This window comes from Physella acuta, unplaced genomic scaffold (assembly GCF_028476545.2).
Source record: "Physella acuta isolate Inbredline_101_S28 unplaced genomic scaffold, ASM2847654v3 ptg001618l, whole genome shotgun sequence".
Lineage (NCBI taxonomy): Eukaryota > Metazoa > Mollusca > Gastropoda > Physidae > Physella > Physella acuta.
This window is the reverse complement of record NW_026733132.1, coordinates 206,201-225,138: the sequence shown is the minus strand read 5'-3', so window position 1 is coordinate 225,138 and position 18,938 is coordinate 206,201. Positions and strand designations below refer to the sequence as shown.

Below are 18,938 nucleotides of genomic sequence, written 5' to 3'. Positions count from 1 at the left end.
TTACAAGAACATCCATTTTGTTTATGTTGTTACTATTTTTATCAGACAAGGACACTCCTTTTAACATTTGGTTACTTTGTTATTGTTATGCAAGTTAGTATTGATCTAAGCAAAAAAAAGAGTTAAAGATAAAGTTGGGGTCAGATTTATTTTTTTCTTTTGTTCTACTTTAATTTCAGTTTGTACATTGAAAGTCCAATCTTTCCATTGTGATAAACATCCATAACTAAACAAGTATTACAAACATTAAAGAAATGTGTTAAAAGTTATGATATTCTTGCAGTCTGCACACCTATGGTTAAGGTGTAGGTTAATTTTATCTGCATCTTCTCCTGTTTATAGTGCCACACCTGCTTATTTTTTTGAAAAATTAAAAGTATTATTTATTTTCCACATTTTGTAAAACAAATTTAGGGATTAAGCACATGATATATAACAGTTACATCTTACAAATATTTCTGCAGTTTAAGGATATATATATATATATATATATATATATATATATATATATATATATATATATATATATATATATATATATATATATATATATATATATATATATATATATATATATATATATATATATATATATATATATATAGTGGCACCTATAATTTAATTTTTTCTGAAACATTGCTCATATATCAAATTTGTGGCTTGTCACAACAATTTTCTCCATTGAAATTAATTGAAATGCCATTATGGGCATGGTGATGAGTACCAACTTCCTTATTTCTGAGTCTAAAGATATAATACTTGGCGAATAATTATAACTCAAATGGCTAAGCATAAAAATATTTTAAATTTTTTTTATTAAACCCTCCGTTGCCATTTAGGAATTTATCGATTTTTAAATGGAAATAACTCAAAAATGGTTTGTACAAATTTCATGGAAACTTAATATAGTCTGGAGACACATGTGTTTAAGACTTCTGATAGATTACATTTTCAAAAATGAAGATAATTTTTTTAAACATTTTTTTCCCTATACATCACTGTAAAAATATTATTTCGTCCAATTTTTCATTATTTCAATCATTTTAGAAAAAAAAAATTCCAAAAGTGTTCTATCAGTTTTATTTGAACATATATAGAGAGTAACTGGAGCAAATTTAGTTCAGTTTTGATAATTATTAACAAAGTTATTTTAACAATGGTGCAAAAAAACATAAAACTGAGAAAAACGCAAATAAACAAACAAAAAGTTGTAGAAAAAAATGAAAATTTGCCGTTGTTTGTCACTAAAATCGACCACACTCGTAGCCATAAGTATGGTGCTGCTGAATATATTCCTTCTGTGCTTGTTCAGCAGCTAGTTTCATTTTTTCTGGCGCTCTTTGCTTTTACCTAAAGGCATCAAGGCGTCTTTTTTGCCATCCTTCATTTAGTCTTTGACTATGGTTTTCTTCTTTTGACTGCAATGCCATAGAATGCATGGGCCCAAAATTAAATTCTGCTATTGCAGAAACAGCAGCATATTTTGTATGGTTCCATGTCTAAAGCCAATGATGCTAAGACAATGTCTTTGTTTATTGTGAATGGCCTTGTTCTGAATTCTTTTGCAGTTGTATACATACTGATAACAACATTTTTACAACTGCCACACCATGCTTGAAGCAAACCCTTTACACTTTTTTTTCATCAATAGTAGCCACTATATCTCAGTTACACTCTGGGCAAGGAAATTTATTTGATAAAATCAAGAAGCAAATCACAGTCAACAATAATTCTGCATGACTGTGGTTTACAATTAGCACTACCAATACTAGATGTAGCATTGCTTTCTTCTGTCTGTATAAACAGTGTCTTATATTGCAGCAGTTTCTTAGTAAATATGCATATTGCATCTGCATCAGTGCTTGTCTGAATATTGTTAGAGTGAGTAGAGGTAGCTGCAATCAGTTTCATTCGGACATGCCTTGCTTCAGTTAGATTTGTGTGTCTATTTTTTAGCGAGTATTTGGTTCTTCCCATTATCAAAAAAGAAACAAATATAATCCTCTCACTGCTTATGGTAATTCATACTAGTTAATCTAAACTGTTAATAGTATATTTAATTGAAATAATTATATGTTAAAATAATATAAGTATTTCACGGACGCTTAGAGAAACAAAATTAAACCGGATCAAACTTTGCAATTCACAAAAACTAATGAATATTCACTTCCAAACAGAAACGACCAATCGCTAACTAGATTCCGCCGCTGAATGCCAATAAAAAAAATTAAGGTAAAAAATTTGCATACTGAAAACATCTGACTGAGTAAAATAAACAACTTTATGACGTAGAAAAAGAATCACATTAAAATAAGTATTTTTATTGGTCCTTTAATTTTAGAACAAAGAAAGAAATTAGGTCCTGGCCTTTCCATTGATATGAAAAACAATAGCTTCCGCAAAGCCTAATAGTATTTTTCTTGGTCGCAAAATGGCTATTTTTAACAAAAAAATAAACAAATGACGTTGTACATACTATTTTGAACCTGGTTTTTTATAAATAAATAATGCTTTTAGGGTCAATGTCATTTTAGATTCAACGATGGTTATTCTGTATAGATCAAGTAAAAGTGAGAAATCAATGATTTGGTGGATTTATGAAGTAAAGTACACCCTCCCATGCCCTTAATCAGTTCCAGCACCCCTAAAATGCCATCATATGATGTTTTTATACATTATAGTGGGGTTTTTTTAAATAAGAAAGGTATATTTATACATGAGAAATATTTGTTAAATAATACAGTAAAGGATAATTTTAAAAAATTGGTTTTATAAAGTGTATTTACCATTAAAATCAGACAATTTGAGCTTTTGGAAGATGCTGGTGGAGGTGTAGGCCCAATGTAGATTGGAGTAGATAGGCGGAGGAGATTCAGTTTGTTCACTTACTCACTTTAAATGCTAAGCTCTTTCAGTCACTTTTATTCACTTATTCGTTATACTCTTACTGATAGACTTTATCCATAAACTTAATGGAACTTAAACTTCAGAGAACATAATTGAACCTAAATCTTACTATATAATGTTTTACTTTCCCTTATTTTTCGTCACTACTTTTCTCTGCTGGTCTATGCTTTTCTTATCCACACTTTCCTCACTTTTCCATGCAAGCCGTTCAAAAAAACTTGTTCAAGGAGGTTTGTTATTTCTTCCGTTTTTTAATGTTTTGGAAATGAGTTTAGGTAAGTGTCATTAAATAGCTCCAATGCACTATTAGGTGAAACTTTTTTTAGTGATTCTTTTCCATGAACTGTTAAACCCACTAATCTGATTACTCATATCTCAAATTTTGCTCACATATCAAAGCAAATTTCAGCTCGCTCAACAGCTCGTTTGTGTCTAAAAAGATCTCTTATGTTGAAGTATCACTATTAATATTTATTATATATTTAAATATATATCTTTCAGACGCAATAATAATGACGTCATTGATAGTAGAAAAAAAATGTAACTCCTAATTTGTCTTATTTTAGAAGTGAAAAAAAATTCTGGAAAATTGATATAAGTTATATATATAGTAAGGATTAAGCTAAGGGTTAGTAATTTTAGGTGTTTTATCTCAAGTTAAATTTCCTGATCCGGTTAAAATGCCGATTCTGGATAAAAATCAGTTTTCCATGTCATTTTTCATTTCCAGTTAAATTTGAAGTTGAGGTGGTGATTTTGATTTTGTTTTTCGGTTTAGAGAAAAAGACGACACTACCAACCTAGTGCGTTGTATTTCTCCCTCAACAGGCCATTTATCTAGTATATATATATATTTACATATCTTTGTGTATGTGTGTTAGCAGTTAACTTGTACAGAAGTATAGACAAAAATATAGTCAATTACATTTCTTTACAAGTGCTATATCTATGATCCTATAGAGTCAGATGCTGCCTCTGTCAATGTTACATCTGCCAGATTAGGAACAACTGCTTCATCTGAAAACTTAAACAAGGAGGTATGTGATTCTTAAATACTTTTTAAATATGCTTTTGGCATATTTTTTTTTACTCTTAAATAAATTATTTACACATATGTTAAATAAAGAGGGAGTGATCTCCCCTAAACTTTCTCAAATTTTCTTAAATAACAATACAAGTGATGGCAACTCTGGATATAGACATGATTTTTAATCCATTTTTAATTACTTAACTTTTAAAAATATAATAGAATTTTGTAGAAAAAATAATTGCACACCAAGTGAACAGCAAAAAGTATGTTATAAAAGTGCAGAATATTAGTATTTTATAAATTCATATAGTCTTTTTGAGATATGGAAATAGCGTAAATTACTACTTCCTGTCAATGGAAATTACTCAAAGTTTGACAGAAGGCAGAGAATTAGATCTTTTACTTATATGTAATCTCTGAAAAGTTGATACAGAACTACCAAATTTGATATACTTGTATATGAAATTCCATCAACCTAGCTTTAATGGTACTTAAGTTATCGTGTTCACAGACATACACACATACATACACACAGACATACTGACAAAATTGCAAAGCTGTTTTTCAGACTCAGGGAGGTGTAAAACGTTGAGATTTGAGAAAATCTCTATTTTGATTTTTTGCACAATTACAATACTTCCTCTATACATTGTATACGAGAAAGTAAAAAATATAGCCTTGTATACAGAGGTATCTTACCCTGACTACTTAAATGTACTCTGCAAAGGTGAACTCTTGTAATGAAAAGATGGTCTTTTTTTTTTTTTTAAGAAGTGGCATGATAATAACTTTCATGTTTTTGTTAGTGTAGTTTTTAAAAGAAGAAGGGCATTTATTTTTGTTGTGTTTTTATTGTAGAGAGATATTAGCTCATTATAGGGTCAACAATCGTTTCTGAGTTAGGAGTTATTTTATAAAATACAAGTAATAAAAAGCTTAGAGCTATGAGCCTGAGTGTTAGGAAAACCAACACAGATACCTATGAAATCTTTTTTTTGTGTGCATGAACACAAACTTTTGCTGTTTAATTGATTTAGCTGTTTCTTTTTTTTTAAAGATTCAGATTTGAAAATTTGTTAAAGGGATGTGACTCTTCCAAATTTCACAGTTATAATTTTGAGACCAAATTTTTCTGCTGAATTTTTCAGTAATATACTTTTATCAATAAAATATTTGAAAAAAGTATACTAAACTGTTGCATCCTCATAAAGGAAATCTACATCTCCCAAACCAGTCTCTTTATTGTTATTTCTCATTCGTGATAGTCTAGGTTTAAGTTATCTACCATTATTTTTTATCAGTTTCCATTTTGTAACTACCACCTCTACCATTTCCCTCTGTTTTCTATTTTATTTTGGAATCTCAAATTAATTTTGAAAGGTTTGTAAAAGTGACTATGAGGACTAAATTAACCCTCTCCTCCTTGAAGTAACAATCACTGATTTCTAACTTCTATGTGAGGAGAGCATAAAAGTGACAGCAATCTCAAATAAGCAATGACTATGCTTTAAATGCATATTAATGTCTAAACTGATTTATGAAGACTAAATTGCAATTAAAAAGGACTTTCAGTTTTGTTTTAGAGTAAAAGAAACTTTAATATTTGATAGATTAGCCATATTAAGCTATTAAGTAGTAAGTAGCATTGATACAGCTTTATTGCAATTGATTAGAGATGATGCATAGAGCATACTAAATCTGGTCCCCAAAAATGTATTAATTTTTTTTCATGGTGTATTATTACAATAGTATTTTGATCCAAAAATAAACAAAAATGCCTATGCAATTAAAAAGTTGTGTACTTCATTATGATAAGAGGTGCTCTGTTGATATTAAATTCAAATGCTTATTTTCACCATCATAACTCTTGTGGGGCATAGGGACACAACACACCTCTCCATTGATCTCGGTATTGGGAAATTCCTCCAAGTTGGTTCTTGGCATGACAACTCTTTTCTATGTTTTTTGGGGAGATGTGTGGTGAGTTTCAATCTGATGCCTATCTGGTGATGCTCTGTTTGTTGATTAGTGCAAAGCTTGTCCAATCCATCCCCATTTGCCTATTTTCCCTCCATTGTTGTTGATAATTTTCTCAGGCCAATATACATTGAAGGCATCCATTTTTAAAGTTTGTGTTACAAATCCATGTCTCAAAACCATACAGGAGAACACATTTTACTTTGCTTTAAAATACCTTTATTTGGAAAGCATATACATTGCTCTTGATGTCCAGATAGTGAAAAGTGTGTTGGATGCATTTCTGGTCTAAAACAACTATGTAATATACAGTGAATCTGTTTTCATTATTATATGACAAATATTGAAGAAACTGATGTATGTAATGTGATGCTAAATTTTAAAAATTATGGTTCAGGTAACAATGTAGATTAATGAAAAAATTATTGTCACTTGTTAGAGCCACATTTATTTATTTATGTGGCTTGAAGCTACTTATTGCACACTTACTATTGTTGTATATTTACAAATAGTTTATTCAACTGAATTTGTAGTAAAACAACTGCATTAAAAGAAGACTAGATGCATTTAGCTCAAACACCAAAGACAACTTTTGTAAAACATTGAGACTACAAAAGTATTAGATATATTTTTTGGCTTTATAAATTAAGAATAGGGAGTAGTATATTTAATGTAAACAGGAAAAATACACCTATGATGGATTTATTAGAAGTACTCCTATTAAATTTAAAGAAGGGAAATTATCAATTAACAAGGAAAAAAATGAATTGAAAATTATCGTGTCACAATCTATTGTAACAATCTGTTAAATACTGCTAGACATTATATGATTTGAATATTTTGTATAGACCTATTTAAAATATTAAAACATGGGTTCCCAAACTAGGGGTCGTGACCCCCATAGGATCCCCATAGGGGAGTCGCAAACTGGTAGACTAAACCCTAGCAATGAAAAAAAAACAACAAATATTTAGAAGAATATCTGAAATTCGGCTTTACTAACATCACAGGAAATAAAAGAGAGAAAAACAATGAGTACTGTGAAAAGTTATTCTCAGCCAAGAGTCTATGAAACCTTCAAAACTTAAACATCATTTTGAGACGAGTCATTCGGAACACACCAAAAAGATATGGAGATCTTTCGGCGTCATGAAGCTAGTTACAAACGTCAGAGACTTAATAGGACACAAAGTTTTCTTCAAGGGAACACAGCATTAGTGCAAGCATCAAATGAAATCGCAATAGAAATTGCCCAAGGAAAAACAACGCAATGGGAGAAAATCTCATCAACCCCTGCATGTTGAAGATGGTGAAATTAATTCTTGGGGATGCAACAAATATCTCTGTCTAATAATACTATTCAGCGGTTTATAACAGACCTGTCCATAGATGTTAAAAAACAAATTTTGAATGAAATTAAGCTTTCACCATTGTTGGCTTTTCAAGTTGATGAATCAACAGACATTAGTTTGTGTTCGCAATTGCTTGTCTTTGTGAAATATATTCATTCAGATGATAGCAAAGAAGAGTTTTTTGTGAAGATATTATGGAGAAAATAGGTTTTTTGAAACTGAATGTCTAAATGGGAAAACGGCTGTGGGGTTTGTATGGATGGTGCGGCATCTATGTTTGAATCAAAATTGGGTTTTCAGAAAACAGTAAAAGATTTAGTTATCTTACCAAGGGGAATCCACTGCATAATTCACCATTTTGCCCGGTATGCCCTCGCCAGTAAGACTCTTCTGACTCCATTGCTAATAAAAGTAGTAAATTATATTAAATCTGGAGCCCTAAACACTTGTCTTTTTAAAGAACTGTGCCAAGACATAAATAAAGATCACGAGGTTTCGCTTTTCTACACTGCAGTATGCCGGCTGTCAAAAGGAAATATTATGAATCTTGTTTTTTTTTAATTGAAAGATGAAATCAAGTTGATTTGAAAGTGCAAGGGAAACAAGACCTTTTGATATACTTTAACTAAATGGTGTGATATATTCGAACATCAACATACGAAATAAATGAATATTATCTCTTTTCATGATAATCTCGGGACATTTAGGAAAATGCTGCAATATTGGCGAAGAAAAATAAATCTGGAAAAAATTTCCATGTTTAAGAAACTCTGCAGCGTGGTAGATGAATCTGATTGTGAGATAAATAAAAAATTGAAACAGGAGATTTCTGGGCATCTTAAATCTCTAGAAAACAAACCGCGGCATTATTTTCCATGAGCTGAAAGAAGAAGAAACTGCACTGACACGTAGCCCTTTCTCTGCGTCCCTTGATGTGGTCAACATTACCGATGAATTACAAGCTGATTTCTCAAATTTGCAGAATGAAAAACTGCTCACATTTTTGGTGTAGTACGCACCATTTATACCCAAACGTGGAATTGATTGCCTTTCGAGTTTTAGTTCCTTTTGTGTCTACATATCTTTGCGAGAATAAATTTTCAACACTTTTCCTATTAAAAACAAAACATAGAAATAAATTAAATGTTGAGAATGACATGAGTTTGGCGTTAACAAAAACTAAACTGCAAATGTTGAGGCTAGTTAATAGCATGAAATTTTACTCATCGTATTTAAACAGTTATCAAGAATAATTCATTTTGAAAGTCTACAAGAAAATCTTACTTTAGTTCTTATAAATTTCCTTATTAATTTCAACTTTTTAATTCCATGGGGTTCGCGGGTCACTTACTTTTTGTAAAAGGGGTCGCCACTCGAAAATGTTTGGGAACCACTTTATTAAAACAAATTGAATCAATAAATAAATTATGTTGTAATATATATTATTTGTTTTGTAGGAAGATAATATTTCTGAGGTAATAACTTTATATTCATTTGTCTATGTGGTTGCTTTAAATTTGCTTTAAAATTACTATGAAAATGTTTTGATCCCAGAATATAATTTTTGTTCAACTACTGTTTCATGTTAAGATTTTTTAAAATGCAGTGTTTATTTGACAAGTGCTATTCAAATTGTTATTGCATTGCGATCAGTTTTAAGCATAATTTGCAAGATATCCTCTTCTTTATTCTTAATCTAATACACTCTTAAGTGTTATTGGTTATTATGTGAAATATGGCCCGTTTACCAAGTTCTGCCTGCTTTTCTGTCTGGATTTGCTTCCATAACATTTGGAACAATCTACAGGGTAGCAGTTGTTTGATTTTGAAGTTTTCTAAGATGGCTGTTCCCAGCTAATGAGCCTCATCTGCCTGGGTGTGAACCTTGGGCTTTTGGAGTTAGCAATCATATGCTCTTCCAACCAATATCATAGACAAAATAGATAGACAAAAAGAAACACCAATTGTTACTGGTGTAGCAGTATTACCTAACCATTGTTCAGTTAAATTAAATACTTAAAATCCTTTCACTTTATTGCAATATTGTGTAAAGCATTATGGTTTTTCAATTAATGTGAATACAACTTGATATAAAATGATGGACATTTGTCATTAAATTACTATTAAAGCAATTTAATACAATGAGGATTCCTCAATACTTAAATAATTAATTTTAAAATATCAGTGATGCTTATGCAACTCTGTAAGTTGTAAAGTCTATGCAAGTTTTTTTTACCTATATACCTAAATATCAGTTTCAACATTATAATTTTCCCCTATTTAAAATGTAAGCAAACATAGAATCACTGTCTAGCATAGAAGATAGTTATCTCACATAATAATAATGTCACACATTAAAATGACATCTACTTGTTTTAGGAGTCAACCATCCCAATACAGGAGGTAAATGACTTAAAATCTGTTATTATATTTTTTCTGAAGTTTTTGTAACTAATTGATAATTTTAATTTCTTTACTTTCATGAAAATTTTAATCATGCTAAAAAAAACTCCTGTTTTATTTTGATATTCTTAGGAAACTATAGTTTCATCAGCAGAGGTATGCGTAAATAACTTTAGTCTTTTGTTCATTATTATGTATAATCCACACATTAAAATGGCATCTACATTTTTTAAAAAGGAAGCTGTTATCTCAATACAAGAGTTAATTGCTTAAAATTTATTAGTTTTGATGATTTTTACTGCTGAATTTATAACAAACTGATACTTAATGTTTTTTAATTTTATGAAAACATTATTTTTGTGTTAAAAATGTTTTCTTTTGATAAATTTAGGATGCTATAGTTTCATCGCCAGAGGTAGGCTTTAATTTAATAATTTTAGTTTTCATTTATCATCTTGTATTACCAGCACATTTAAATGCAGATTTTAAAAAAGCTAGTTTCTTGATACAAGAAGTAATGATATTTTTAGGGTTTTTACATTTACAAAAACTTTGTTTTGTGTTAAAACAAAAAGATGTGTATTTTCTTTTGATAAATTTAGGAAGCTACAATTTCATCACAAGAGGTAGGCTAAAATCCTTTTACGGTCTTTGTTTGTATATTACATGTTTTTTAAAAGTGTATTCTACATGAGATTGATTCATTCTCCAGTTTTAATTTGAAATTTTTAAAAATCTATTCAAAATGAAAAAAACCCTGACTTCTGTTGTTTAGGAATCCACTGTCCCAGTCCCTGAGGTAAACAGTTGACTTGATTCATTTAAAATTCAAAAACATGTTTCAAATTGAAAAACTTTCTTGTTTTCTTTCGGTTTCAATAAAATTGTAAAATTTCTGTCTAATCTAGCCATTGGACAAATTGCTGTCTAACACTTGCTATACAAAATACAAAAAAAAAGGAAAATTTCAAACAATTACTGTTCTTTAAAAAATGTTGCAGAAAATTTCATTTATCCTCATAAACTTTTAAAATTGTTTTATTTATTATATATTAACCTTTCTTACTACAAAGATATGTTAGATGTAAGAAATGAGACAATATATAGGCCTATATATATATATAGGCCTACACACACACACACACACAGATATATATATATATATATATATATATATATATATATATATATATATATATATATATATATATATATATATATATATATATATATATATATATATATAATTGGCCTGTGGCGGGGGAAATACAAAAGGCTTTAGGTTGATAGTGGTTTTTTCCTCTCTAAACCAAAATTCCAACTAAATTTAAAACTCAGTTTAAATAAAAACAGAAATATCAAAATGGCGCTTTAACCAGAAATTGACAAATAACTGGAAACAGAAATTTAACCTGAACCGCAAATTAAACTTTATTGGAAATTCTAATCCTAAAACTAAATCGCCGAACCGGAGTTGGAAATTTAACTGGAACCAGAATTTAGCCGGAATACAAAATTTCACTGTAAGGAAATTTAACCAGGACTGTAACAGGAATTTTATCCGGACCCATAAATTTAACCGGACTTGAATCAAGAAATTAAACCAAAACTTGAAATTTAGCTCAACTCGAGCTCTAATTGGATCATAAACTTTATTGAAATCAGAAATGTTAGCTGAAACTACATTTTTACCAAAAATCTTGATCCCAATCCTAATCTTAATGCTTATTATATATTTTACTTTTGCAGAATTTTGTTGTATATCTACATACACTTCTAATAATAGACTAATAATAATAGACATTTAACTTCGCATCTCTGTTATCAATGATGTCATTAATATTGTTTCTTTTTTGACATTTGATTTTTAATTCTATAATGAATGGCGTAATTATTTGTGTGTTTAAACAGAGTTTAAACTTTTTATTTTGATATTTTCCTATTTGTTTCATGTGACGTCATTCTCTTTGTGATAGTTTTTATTTCCTTATCTTTTCTGTGTCTGTCTGTGTCTTTCATGCATTACTACACCTTTTATCCGATTGCTATAAAACTTTGGGAAGTTGTTGCGAATACACCTGGGAATGTTTCTGCATTAAAACTTTTTGATGGAGTGGAGCCTCAGTTGTAGGATGCAGTTTGACACTCAGTTCTATGGTGGCTATCTTAGCACCTGGGATCCATTGATTGGTCATCCTGCCCAGGGTCAGGGGTGCTACTTGATACTTGATTCAAAGATTGAACTGCACCAGGTGTATCCACTGGCACTCCAGTACTTGGGTGACCAGGAGCACCTGGGCCCACCTGTGAGCACTGTGATATATGTTTAAAATAGCGCTATACACTATGGATACTGTGGACTACTATAATAGCTGACCATATTGAAACAGGCATGTCTATCGGAGCACCAGCTGTTGATTGACCACTATGGAAATGTTGGGCTACTATAATCATGACTAAATCAAATGAAGCTTATATTAAATTTTATTCCTTGACCTCTTCTTTACTCTGTTAGGCACTGCATATAAAAGGTGGAAATTGTTTGTAGTTCTATATAGTTAAAGATGTGCCAACACATTTCCTAACTTTTTCAATGGATAACACAGGAAAAGTGTGGCACATGATTGATTTTGTACTCTCCCAGCTAATCTGAGGCCTTCTATGGAATGCCAGGTTTCTTACTTTGAGACAGTGACAAGTGTAATGAGTATTCTAGGAAGAGGGGAGTAATTATATTGGTGGGGGGGGGGGGGGGGGGTGAGAATAACAGGACCAGATTATAATGTTTTAATCCAGTGGGTCTTAACCTTTTTGGAGGTACAGAACCCTATCAGTTTCATATAAGCATTCACAGAACTCTTCTTAATAGTTCTATTGCCTACACTGACAAAATCTGATCATAAATCATATGAGTTGGGTGTGTTTCTGGACCTTCCGCCCAAACACCAAGACTTACTCACCAATCTGCCGAACCCCCAAGACTTACTCATTGAACTCCTGGGGTTGAATGGAACCCAGGTTAAGAACCACTGTTCTAATCCCATTGATCACAGATGACAATGTTTTAAAGGCAATGGGCTACATAATTTTAACTACCAAAGTTAACTTGTTTTGTCTTATTCATTGTTTTTTAAACACTATATGCATAAATATATTTTAGTATTCATTTTTACTTGTAGGAAAAATCATTTCCTGAGGTAACATTTTTTTTTTAATTTGTGAAATTAAAATATGAATTAAAAAGTTTACTGTCAACTGTCTGATAAATTAAAAAAAATATATTGTACAAAAACTACACATTTTTAATGTAAAAACATTATTTTCCTTAATCTCAGTTTTTTTAATTTTTTAATATACAACTTATGAAGAACAGGATATTATTACATCTTCAAATACCATATGCAATTGAATGTTAATTTTTAACTAAATACCAAACTGTTTTCATTTTTATACAATTTCTGTATAGAAGAACAATTTGTAGTTTAATAAATACTTTAAAATAATATAAACATTAGTTTAATTTATTTATTTTTTTTGCATAATTTTGTTTTACTTTTATTAAAGCTTTTATCTTGTAACATATGTGATAAAGAACAAAGTTACACAGATTCAGACATGTACAAGGTAAAATTGGTTTGTGATTGAAAAGTTAATTTTTTATCCTGCATTTTCAATTATGAAATAAATTAGTATATACCAGGGGTTGGCAACAAAGTTCCAATTTACAAAATTTTCCAGTTTTTAAAGAGCCACTGACATTTTTATTTCAATTTTTTTATTTGATTAGGATTAGGTGTATATTCTGGAAGACTGTACCGTTCGTCACATAATAGTGCCTCAACTCACAGTATTTCTTTTAGAGCTGTCCAGTTATGCAGCAAAACGTGCATGTTTTACTGGACCTCCAACTATTTTAATTTGCCCTTGAGCTCTGTCAAGTTATTACTCCACAAATGTTTGGTTTTCAAATCCTGCGATTTCATTTGAAGCGAACCAGAATCCATTCTAAAAGCTTAATATTGATCTAATTTGTTTTTTCTGTTAAGATGATCTACTGTAAACGTCAGAGTACTTGCATTTTTTGAATTGCTCTGATCTCCCAGGAATCCATCATCCATGTTGTTTATAGTAATGCTGAAGTAAATTCATGTCAATAGTAGCATTGGTTTCATCAGACTTTTCCATATTAAGTATATCGCTCTCAGTGTCTTCAACGAAAGCAAATAATTTTTTTACGAAACAATCCACTTCTTCAAGCAATGCATAGGCTGGGTTTTCCTTTCTTTGCAGTTTTACATTTATCTCATTTAATTTCTACGTAATAACCACCATGAATTGAATGTTTCAATTCGGGATGGACAATTTAATAGGAAGTACATAGAAATAGGGAGTAATTAAATATTCTAATAGAATAGTGAGTGTTTATTGTTTATTGTTTATATTTATTATCATATCGTTCTTTATCGAGTGTTGAAGGCTAATATTTTTATGAGTTATAAAAATAAAATAATTATTAATATGTGGGCATGGAGCTGAAGAGCTGCATCTTGACATCAAAAGAGGCACATGCGGCTTGCGAGCCGCAGGTTGCCGACCCCTGGTATATACCCCAACACTGTTATCTAAGTGTTTGGTATTGCTTAGAAAAAAATGCATATGGCTTATTTATATCAAGCCTTAAAATGGCTTATTAGCTTAGATAATTGACTTTCTTGTTATCATTTTTGTTTTGCACTGTGCAATCTTACTTAGTTTCCATTTTAACAAGCTGAAAGTATATTATATATTGCCTGTAGCCAGTTAATTTTTTTTAAATGAAATATTTATTTCCATACTTTTTGTGTGTTTACAATTAATTTTTAAAATCTTTAAATTGGCATGATTCATTTAACAATTGATCTACAGGATAATATTGAATCTATTTATACAGAACCACTTAAGGTATTAAGTTATTTGTTTGTAGTTAATATAACAATAAATTGCAAGAAAAATGATGTCTTAAACTTTTAGTGAACTATATTTATTAAAAACAAGATTATTATTATTATAGTATTACAAAGAAAGAGTTGTTGGTACTAAATTGACTGGCACTTGTTTTGAGAAACTTTTCATTTGTTTGAATATGTTGAATAATAGGATGTGTATGGGGATTTTCCTAAATATTCTGAAAAAAATATGGAAACAAATAAACTGGGCAAGTTAAAGAAAACACCCAGCCCTTCATTTGACAATATGGATCCATACAATGAGGAGTGTGAGGAAAATTATTGCTATGAAGAAGATCCAAGGGTAACTCACAGTTAACACGAGTTTAAATGTGTGCCTTTTAACATTTTTGAAGTTGTTTTACCACTTCTTTTTATAGTTAAAACTTGAAAATTTTCAAAAAAGTTTCTGTATTTATATTTTATACATTTAATTATACCTTTTATCTATATTTATAGATAAAAGGTATATTTAAAATGTATATTTTAAATATACCTTTTATCTGATAAATATCAAGTAGGCTATATATTTTGAACTTAATCATAGTGTACTCTAACTTACTGGTAATTATAGATTAATTGCTAAGCATTACATTTTCTCAACATGCAAATTATTTTTGTTTAAAAAGCATCATGTCTACCAACACAGCTGAAATAAAACATTCTTATGCAACAATCCAAATTTTAAACTTATGTGTGTTTTAACTCAGCAAGAAAATACTACATGTGTAGGTGATATCGATGTTTAAAAACTTCATAATGTTATCAACATGCTTACAAAACTAGCTAATACAACTAGGTTTAAGTATGTAATTATTTGTTACTGTTTTTTTTTTTCATTTTTTGATGTTCCAATTTAAAATAATTTTTTTTTGCAGTTATCTATTTTTGTTACATTTATTACAAATAGCATTGGTATCTTATAATCAATGAATCTATTCTTTAATAAATTTGACTCAGTCAATGCTACTCCATCCAATTTTTCCTCATAGCATCTGCAAATCTTTAATGGTTATACAGTGTAATGATTTTGGGTTATTACATTTGTAAATGATATTCTTGTAAACATGAACTAACAAAACACATTTTGTTTTACTGTTTATGTTTCAGGTGACAAGACAAAAAATACAGGAGGAAGTCATGGACATTCAGGTAGATTTTATAACACTTGAACTTTATTTTTATGAAAAATTTTAGGTCTTGGTTGTATAGTTTCTCTTAGTTTTGTGTATAATACAACTGCACTTAGGTTGTAACAAATAAATTATCATTAGGGAAAAAACAAATATAATGAACACATTCTGAGTGCAACATTGTTTTAAGCAAGATTACAATCATATTTTTTTTTAATTTGAAGAACTAAATAAAATTATAGAAAGGATATAGTGGTATCATGGTAAGTCAGTGTGCTGTCATGATTGCCTCTTTTTTTTAAAATTATTTTCCACATTTTTTGGTGACATTTTTTTAATTTGTTTATTCAGCTTAGGTATCAAAAAGAAATAGAACGGCTGGAGAAAGATAACAGAGAATTGAGAAAACAACTACTTTTAAAAGAGCAAAAGTCAGGTGCAAAACCAAGAGCAATGAAGGTATATACTATTTGCTTTTGTAAAAATTATATAAAAAATCATTTTCATTTTTTAAGTGAAAAAAAAACTATATTTTTCAGCTGCTGATTAATTTAGAAGTTACTAATTATATTTTTAATATGCCAACAGAAATCTTTAATAGATATGTATTCAGAGGTTTTGGATGAGTTAAACCAGTTTGATTCTAGCTACAACACACAGGATAATTTGCCGAGGGTATGCACTATTTTATTAGTAGTTTTCTGTTCTATTTTGTCCCCATATCATAAACAAATGTTCTGTTTTATAACCAAACAAATTTAGGGATAGAGTTTGTGTTTACTAAGACTTATTAATTCAATATTCTTGTAGTATTTAAGGCCTTTATTCTCATTCATTTCTAATTGACAATATAGGTTGTTGTAGTTGGCGATCAAAGCTCCGGAAAAACTAGTGTTTTGGAAATGATTGCCCAAGCCAGAATTTTCCCACGGTAATGTTTTAAAAATGTCTAAATTAAGAAACTATAGAGAACAGTCATTAGAGATGGTAACAAATGTTGTAGGAGAGCTAGAAATGTAACCAACTAGAATTTACATTAGGTTAGAAGTAGACAAGCTGTTGAACCTTGCTTCATAGAAAGATTCAAAGTCTACTAGATTTTCACTCATTGCTGTCTACATCATTAATTAAACACCATTCTTGATGGGTTGTTTGTTTTATTTTGAACTATATCACTGTAATCAGAAATTTAGACTAATCTGAAAAAAATATATTTCTTCTGTAATTACTCTTCTTTTACTAAATTTTTATCAAATGTTCTTATTTGATATCATTATTTATTAAGATTTTTATTATTTAGGTTTCTATATTTAAAAGAAATCTGCCTTTATTTTATATTGGTAATTGTATGAAGTTGTTCATGTTTTGAATACTTAAAACTCTCAGGGGCTCTGGACAAATGATGACACGATCTCCAGTTAAAGTGACGCTATCTGAAGGACCCTATCATGTTGCCCAATTTAGAGACAGCGCTAGGGAATTTGACCTTACCAAAGAGTCAGATGTGGGTATAAATAGGCATATTACAAACTAATTTTTTAAATAACTATCTGGTTTGGCTGATTTTCATTACAAATCCTTTAACCTTTACCATCTCAGTTATCTGCTTTGAGAAAAGAGGTGGAGTTAAGAATGAAAGCTAGTGTTCAGTCAGGACAAACAGTTAGCAGTAAGGTAGGCCAATTTTTAAATAATGAGTGATCATAGTCATTTCAATGAAATGAATATACAGATTAAAAAAAAACTGATCGTTAGCCCTACAACCTGACGAGCACATTTACACACGCTGTCCTTTAAGTATATAATTGTAACGTGGTTATTTTGAGTTTTTTTACTTGAAAAAAAGGACTAGATCTTCACCATCTTAGGCTTTGTCACAAAATAATAATGTAGGCCTACTATAATTTAGTTACAATTGATTGAAATGTTTAAAATGTATTGTTTTTGAAAATTGCTGCCGTCACTGCCTCATACCCTCCCGCTTGTAAAAAAAATCGCTTTTGTTGTTAGGTGATACATTTACCACGAAAACTGCCGATTTAATGTATCAACTACATTTTATATCCATTTTTAAAATTTACTTTTAAAATTATCAAATGTATGAATCGTGTGGTTTAATTCCTCATGTGGATGTCCACATTGAAACCCCTCCTTTCTCCCCCCCCCCCCCCCCCAGTCCACCGTCCACAAAAGTCAATTTTATTTTTTGGTCCCCCCCCCTGAAGTTGTGTGTTATAAATAATATAGACTCAAATTGTATGTCCCACAGTGTATTTCAATGACTGTCAAAGGTCCTGGGCTGCAAAGAATGGTGTTAGTTGATTTACCTGGCATTATCTCAGTAAGTTTCTCTAGCCATATTTGTTTATCCTCAATTAAAAGTAAACTAGTCAACAGCAGTCTCATATATGACTTTATTTATTCACAGACTGTAACCACTGAGATGTCTCCTGATACAAGAGATTCTATAAAGGTTATGTGCAGGCAATACATGGAAAACCCTAACTCTATCATTCTGTGCATACAAGGTTTGTTTCAAAATCTTGATAGTGAAAAATAAATCACTGATTACTTACATCAATAGCAGTTATTTAATTGTCAGTTTTATATATTAAAAGAGAAAAGAGGAAAAGTTGTAATAAAATCTCAAACATTTTGTATACATTGAAGATGGTTCATTGGATGCAGAACGCAGTAATGTGACAGACTTAGTTAGCTCTATGGACCCAACTGGCAAGCGTACAATATTTGTGTTAACCAAAGTTGATCTAGCTGAAACTTCTCTTTATGATCCAGAAAGGGTGGGTTCTTAATTTAATTTTTAAATTACATTCAAACATTATTGTGGTATTCCTTTATGAATAATTTTAATTAGCTTAATTTTTAAAGTTTAATACTGATGTATTACCTTGTTTATTCCTGAAATGAAGATAAAAAGCATTCTTGATGGTCGTTTATTTCCAATGAAAGCTCTTGGATACTTTGCTGTTGTTACAGGAAAAGGTACTGTCGTATAATTTTTTCAAATTACTGTTTCAAAGTTATATAAGCAGTTGAATTTTAAATCAATATTGGGCTAGCCCTACAAGACTTTAATTCGAACAGCAAGCGTACAGAATAATTAAATCAGTGAAACTGCCTTCAAAGTGTT

General features: G+C 30.1%; 1 protein-coding gene across 15 annotated transcripts in view; it reads left to right on the top strand.

The window, feature by feature from the left end:
- Window positions 1-18,938, top strand: part of LOC131929352 (dynamin-like 120 kDa protein, mitochondrial) — a 38,359-nt gene that overhangs the window by 14,160 nt on the left and 5,261 nt on the right. For 2 of the 15 annotated variants that reach the window (XM_059285469.1, XM_059285477.1), the window contains 21 exons: window positions 3,868-3,944; window positions 8,724-8,741; window positions 9,646-9,687; window positions 9,802-9,825; window positions 10,061-10,084; window positions 10,272-10,295; window positions 10,445-10,468; window positions 12,849-12,866; window positions 13,234-13,293; window positions 14,575-14,610; window positions 14,806-14,958; window positions 15,765-15,806; window positions 16,139-16,246; window positions 16,376-16,462; window positions 16,642-16,718; window positions 17,174-17,291; window positions 17,387-17,461; window positions 18,057-18,128; window positions 18,216-18,315; window positions 18,458-18,588; window positions 18,718-18,790. In XM_059285469.1, the coding sequence (XP_059141452.1) occupies window positions 3,868-3,944; window positions 8,724-8,741; window positions 9,646-9,687; window positions 9,802-9,825; window positions 10,061-10,084; window positions 10,272-10,295; window positions 10,445-10,468; window positions 12,849-12,866; window positions 13,234-13,293; window positions 14,575-14,610; window positions 14,806-14,958; window positions 15,765-15,806; window positions 16,139-16,246; window positions 16,376-16,462; window positions 16,642-16,718; window positions 17,174-17,291; window positions 17,387-17,461; window positions 18,057-18,128; window positions 18,216-18,315; window positions 18,458-18,588; window positions 18,718-18,790 (1,383 nt within the window). The remainder of the gene's footprint in view (window positions 1-3,867; window positions 3,945-8,723; window positions 8,742-9,645; window positions 9,688-9,801; window positions 9,826-10,060; window positions 10,085-10,271; window positions 10,296-10,444; window positions 10,469-12,848; window positions 12,867-13,233; window positions 13,294-14,574; window positions 14,611-14,805; window positions 14,959-15,764; window positions 15,807-16,138; window positions 16,247-16,375; window positions 16,463-16,641; window positions 16,719-17,173; window positions 17,292-17,386; window positions 17,462-18,056; window positions 18,129-18,215; window positions 18,316-18,457; window positions 18,589-18,717; window positions 18,791-18,938) is intronic. The other 13 variants (XM_059285481.1, XM_059285482.1, XM_059285483.1 and 10 more) reach the window with 11 other exon arrangements.